The sequence below is a fragment of the Leguminivora glycinivorella genome, chromosome Z (genome assembly GCF_023078275.1).
Source record: "Leguminivora glycinivorella isolate SPB_JAAS2020 chromosome Z, LegGlyc_1.1, whole genome shotgun sequence".
Taxonomy (NCBI): domain Eukaryota; kingdom Metazoa; phylum Arthropoda; class Insecta; order Lepidoptera; family Tortricidae; genus Leguminivora; species Leguminivora glycinivorella.
Window position 1 is genome coordinate 23092269 of NC_062998.1, and position 6730 is coordinate 23098998.

The 6730-nt window shown below is 38.1% G+C and overlaps 1 protein-coding gene across 1 annotated transcript; it reads right to left on the reverse strand.

The window, feature by feature from the left end:
• Positions 1–1891: 1891 nt before the first annotated feature.
• Positions 1892–6485, reverse strand: LOC125241879 (protein hunchback). Its single transcript, XM_048150563.1, has 3 exons — positions 6323–6485; positions 4943–5037; positions 1892–4835 (listed from the first exon to the last, which is right to left on the reverse strand). Exons 2-3 carry the CDS (start codon positions 5033–5035, stop codon positions 3033–3035), a joined length of 1896 nt encoding a protein of 631 aa, XP_048006520.1. The 5' UTR covers positions 5036–5037; positions 6323–6485; the 3' UTR covers positions 1892–3032.
• Between the last annotated feature and the right edge of the window lie 245 nt (positions 6486–6730).

Genomic DNA, 6730 nt, shown 5'->3' on the forward strand with positions numbered 1-6730 from the left:
TCTTAGTCAAAACGACAAGATCAGATGGCGTATGTGTCGCGAAGATACGTTCTTTCTCTTATAATTTTTTTTGTATTGTATGAAGGCACGGAATACACGACACGCACTTGGCCAATGTTTTACACGCTTCGCTTGTAGCAAGTTAATTCAGCTACAATTCTTAGAACCTATAGTATCATCTTCTAAAAAACGTGTTAACTGCATGAAAGTCTTAATTAGATTCGATGGGGGTTTATAATATACCTGTTAAGTTACCAATTAAGAGAGGGCTCATCAATAAAACATACTTATTAAAATGTCAAAAAGGTGTGGTGTACCTAGTATTAACTGCTAGATACTTACCTACCGTAAAAGCGACTCGAGATCTCCAGCGCGTCGCGCGTGTATTTTGAAACACCATTTAGCTCAACGCAGGTTTCATGAATATTCATATGAAGTTTTTACCCGTAACGGTGACATAAAATTGTATTGTTTGTTAAAAAATAGCCACTTCATAAATAACAATCATGTATTGAAACAAAAGAATAAGTTATTTTTAGAAAATGAAAATAGCTACTCGCAGTATTCTATTGTTATATCTTTCTACTCGAAAACTAAGGCTATTCGCACTTGAGTATGTGACAGGCAAGCGAAATGTCGTATAAGCAAAGGATACATTTTAGGTCAAGTAGAGGTTTCAAATAGGCCCAATCGGTGGTGTGTTTTACTCACCTAGGTACCATTAGTCAAATTATGTAGGTACATAACTAAATATACTCTATAGTTACAAAGGGTGTAAGTATAGCCATTTTTGCTTCTTATCTCATCTACTTCATCTATAATTGGATAAATAATATATGTTCTAACAACAATTGCACTTAACTAATTAGTTTAATAATATGGGTGCGTGCTAAATTGAATCATATACCTAAACGTTACTGATTAAGTTACAAACATTCACATTTAGTAGAGGTAACACGTTATCAAAGCGATTTTACTATTATATGTATGTGTAAGTTAGGCTTGTGCCGTTTCGTTCGTTGATCGGAGCGCTCCGATCTCGTTCAATCGCTCCCACGAACTAGTTCGCTCTTTTAGGTCTTTTGCTCATTTAGTTCAGCCAGACCAGCGACCACTGCGGTCGGAAAGATCCGAACGAATGGGACCGAATAGTGTCAAAATGATACGAATAGTCCACAGATAGTAACATTCCGGGCCCAAAGGTTGTAAGTAACCGAAGTTTAATATGAAAACTTGACGTTTTTTTGTTGCTCTGCTAATTAGCTCTCGCTCTCGGTCGGCGCAGTCTCACACTCGTTCTCGATCCAAACCGCTCGCGCTCACCGATCCTATACTGAACTAAATGAGCAAAGACCGAATCTCTGAGCCTGGAATGATTCAGTTCATTTCGGTCATTGATGGGATTTTATTCCTAACAGTTCATAGTTCGTGAACGACACAAGCCTAGTGTAAGTGGCACAAGATAAATAGTTACCATTCATAAAGTCACTTGGAAATAAAATAAAACATTTTATTAAAATTGTCTGAGTAAACAGCAGTTCTCAAAATCATTTTTTACTAATAGAACAAATAACCTCAAATTCAGCATTAGGTACACATTAAAACATTAAGTCGCCAAAGGCCCTATTTAAAAATGAATATTAACATAATTATTATCTAATACACCGTGCAGTGAATTCGCGCGCGCGTATAGTGCGTTGCCTTTCAACCTTAAATATGCACACTCAAAAGACATGTAGTTTATTCTATCTAAAGCAATTATTAGCAAAAGCAATAAACAGCATACACTATGTTTAAAAAATAACAAGTAGATGTGCCCTAGTGACATAACGGATCTGCCTATAAACTAGAGGCTAAAAAATAAATTAATGATACACACAGATCATCGACAAAACATTTTTATTTTATTAATACATATTTTCGGCACACAAACAAAAGTTCCCATGCAACACAAAACAAATAAATTCGTGTCAAATATACAAAAAATGCATGAATCGCATAGGTATTATTATATAGGATTGTAAGCGGATCATCCGCGCCCGCTGTCGCTCCATCATGAGCAGGTATGCACTTCTCATCGCCATAATTATATCATTATGTCATTAATGATTCTAAAGCGAAAGCTGTCCTAAATATGTAATACAATGAATATAATGCAAAACACTGTCATACAATGTAAAACAGGACATCATACAGCTACCGTCATTTTAACTACATTTTACACGAGATAAACTTAATGAGGATAAATAAATTAAATAAACTCTTTTTAGGTTAATATAAATAGGTACAATAATTTGTCACAGTAATTTCCGTACACATGAAACTTTAATTTAAGTTATTAATATTAAATTAGGTAGGTACTTGGGTAAACAATTAACCCTCATGTATTTCAGAGCATCACTAATAAAATAACGCAAAGTCTAATAGGTAACTCTACCGCGAATGTACATTTATACACGTCTAAATGTAAGTTAAAGTAAATTCCTAAATCGTGCACGTTGAAAATAATGCTATTTCGTTTTGTACTTAACCAAGATTACAGTCTTGTTTACAAATTGGTCACTCTAGACTACTTGAAAGTCTATAATATACCCTACCTAAACTAAATATTTTAACACAGGGTTTTACGCAACTTTACAGCTCTATGCTCTGATCGTTTAGGTACTTATATAATACTTACTGTCACAACTTGCATTTTGCCTAATACCTACCTTAGCTATCTTTGCATGCGCATTAATATGAGTACTTAAGACTTTACGGTACATTTTTAGGCTAATGACAAGAGTTGTACAAGGATTAGGTACAGCTGTTCTGTTTTTTACAGTCGTACTAACTTTTAAACCTACATGACTTATTTTAAATCCGTTCGTATATACTTATCTTTGGTTTTATATCTATACAAATTTCCTAATGATTTACAACCCATAATACCTTTAGTATAACACTAAGAATAATTTATATATAATTTGAAATACATCGCTACAAGTGTTATATGAAATCGAGGACTAGGAGGAGACAATACAATCTATTTCTTAGGCGTGTTGAGCACGTCCTAAGTGTATAAAAAATGCCACACGATCGGAGCTGCGTTCGCCACATTTGTTGCACATGAAGGGATCGTTGTAGCCATGGAAACCCATGTGGATAGTGTGCATCGTGAGGTCCCCGAAGGTGATGTCGCAGTAGTGGCAGCTGTAGGCTGCCGCGCGGGCTGTCGCAGACGCGGGCGTGGGCGCGGGCGCCGCGTCGATGGAGGCGTCCGATTCGGAGTCAGATGGAGGCGCGACGCGGCGCTCGTCCTCGTGCTGCAGCCGCAGTGCCGCAGGTTGCAGTTTGAAAGCGCGCCCTTTTCGTCTGTTTTTTAAAGCCGTGGTAGGAGTTACGGGCGTCGGCTGTTCAGTTGGCGGCGGCGATTCACTTTCGGTTGTTTTTGCATTTGTGAGATCGAGTGCGTCGTTACTTTGACATGTGGACGCGGGTTGGTCTATTGTGGGTGTTTGCGGTAAACCATCCGGAGACCTGGCAGGGGGGCTTGTCATTCGAGTATCCATATTCGACTCTCCGTAAGACAGGCGTTGATGCAAGATTGAAGGAAGTGGTGACAGCGGCTGCTTTTCAGTAGGTGAGATGCCTGCTGATTTCGGCGACGTTCTTGTTTCATAGTTGTTATTCGGTGGAAATAAGAAAGAATGAGGTAGAAGAGGAGGTAAATAAGGCAGGTTGACAGGGAAATGAGCGGCTCCGAATAAAGAATGTGACTGAGGAGCACAGGGAGGCTGATTGTTGTTGTTTATAGTAGGTTGTTGATCAAACATTTTCGACATCGGTTTTTGCTTAGGTCCCCGACGAGTTCCGTACACATCAATTATTGGCAATGGATTTGGTGTACCATCCATGTTTAAAACCATAGCCGGGTTATGTTGATACTTGCGCAAGTGTAGTTTTAAAGAATGACAGTATTTGGTAGCATAATTGCAGTCAGCGCATCTGTACTGGTACACATTCGAGTGTGACTTCAGGTGAGAGTTGAGCATGGACTTATTAACACATGAGTATGAACATTGACTGCATTGGAATGGCTTCGAACCGAGGTGGTTTCTCATGTGGTATTCTAGATGATGCTTATATTCTGTCACAAAAGGACATTTTCTGCAACATAACATTTTTTCTGGTTTGATATGCTCTTTACTGTGTTCCCAGAAACTGAGTTTGGTCACAGCAACAAACTCACATTGCTTGCATTTGAATGTCTTAACTTTTCCGTGAGAATTTACAGCGGGCACTCGAAGTCCAGGCTCTTCATCAAAATCTTCTTCTAATCCTGAGCCCTCTCGGCCATCTTCGCCATCATGCTTTAAACCTTGTGGCGCACCGTCAAACCCGGAGTCATGGAAACGTTCGAATGATTTATGCTCCTGTTCTCTGTCGGGCGAAGATGGGGTTTCGGGCGGAGATTTTGGCGGCGTGGCATCGGGGCGCATCAGAGGCGTCGACACGTGCGTCGGTGGCACGAGACTTCTTGGCGAATATCGAGACGAATATCCCGGCGAAACATCGCGTCCTTCAGCATTTCGGGTTTCGAAACCGGGAGGCGTAAGCAAGCTGTAGGGAACTCCGTTACGATAGGATTCTAAATGCATACCGAGATTGGCTTTCGCTTTCAGAGGCATGTTATCATAAAACGGCAAAGTTTCGCCGCCGCTGCCAACACTGCGAGGAGAGTGCCCGTTTGAATCTTTACTTGAAGAGGAAGGGGACGCACTGTGGAAACCGTCAGAGTAGAAACCGCTCGTCTGTTCTTTCGAGAAACTACCCTCCTCCATAGGTTCAGATTTCTGTAACAAACAGTATTTTTGTGGATACAGTAATAATGTATACTCTACTACCTACGCGAAGTTATGTTTTCTAGTTTGAGTATATTCATTTAAATTGAAGTACATACCACGATAGAAGGCGGTTGCAGCAGTGCTGCCCACGGTTGCGCGTGCGGCGCGTGGGCGGGCGGCATGCCGGCGGGCGGCGCGCAGCTCAGCATGCCTGCAATGACACGGTCTGTACTGTTACTATCCTAGCACTCAGGCCGTGCAGCCCTGCTTCTTACTCTTGCAATACCTATTCCAATAATAAATAAAAATCTTTCTTGATAATAATGGAAGTATAAATTTTAGTGCTAGCTTTTTATTTTACTAAACGAAACAACAAGAAAATATAATAGGGTAGGTATTTAATTTTTAACACACTAGGTTCGTTTCTTGACGAATTTATACTTAAACTAAAAAAAATGTTTCGCGTATATTGAACCATTTTATATAAAATATGTATACTGATATTATTTATAATCTAAAGACAAAGAAAGTCCAATGTATCATATTTAAATATATTTAAAAAACACCTTGAAAATTCAATGCAAGTTCATTTCGAAAGGTAGTCATTTAGAAATCTGATTTTTTAAATACAGTCGGTAGGTATATTTATTTCAGTACAATATACATGCATTATAAGTATATACATGTAGATATTTAAATACAAACAGGCAGCAACCATACTACATGCTCGTATAATCGGCAGGGTATAGCACATACGAGATGATAATTAGAGTATTTTCGCGTGAGAATATATTTTCTCTGGAGCGTTATGTTTTATATAGCGTAAGCTTGAATGCGTTTCGCTGATGAGGCATCCTTGCTCATTATAATGAATACAACTGCAGTGCTGCAAACACAATTGTGAGTCTAATATTTGTGAGGCTCATTAGATAATAATAACTGTGTGATAAATAGGACGCTCTTATTTGGCTTCAAATGTTAACGATAACATTTAAATAATGAGGTCCGCGTTTTATTCGAGGAAGGTACCTACCTATTGACGTACCTACGGTCACCTCACCTATAAAAATTCCAATACTCGTAATATGTATATGAATGTGCACATAATCTTAAACATATTTAGTTGCAGTGTGTAACAATTTATTGAATCTAAATTAGAACTGACCATTATTTAATATGTTTATTGTAGGTATATGTAACACAGGTAAAAGGTATATTGAAGGACAAAACCTAAAATAATTATAACAATCGGACTACATATATGTAAATAACATAGGGTATCCTACTTATGACTGTGTATCAATTTTAATTTGATTGATTTATTATTTAAAAAACATTAGATTAAAAATGTATTATGTAGGTAGATTAATGTAAAAAGAAAAATTTATTGAATTTCTAGAACATACATTCCATATGCGTATATAAAAAAAACATACTTGTTAATAGAAACTATGTACAAAACTATAGTAAAAAAATATTTAAAATGTTATATATACCTGTCTTGAAGCCTCAGAATTCGTCAAAAACACAAGGCACTATAAAAACTTGTAAACATTGGATTCACTATGATGTGTTAATGTCGCGTATTAAAACGGTAAAGAAGGACTGAATGAAGAATAACACTTTTTGGGACAACCCTTCGTTGCGGTGGCCGGGAGCGGTGTGACCGCTTCTCCGTGCTCCTTGCAATACACTGAACAAAAAAACTGTCAATTTTTATGCCCCAAACATCGATATTGTATTCTACATTCGTAGGCGACGAGTTTTCTTGAGTAAAAGAGACAGATGTATGAGCGGATATGTGTGTTTCTTTCCTACACCCTCAGCCTATTTTATTTGAGCCAATGCGATGCGGTCGGAGTTGGCACGGGGAGGGGATTAAGTTATTAAGTTATTGTTTATAC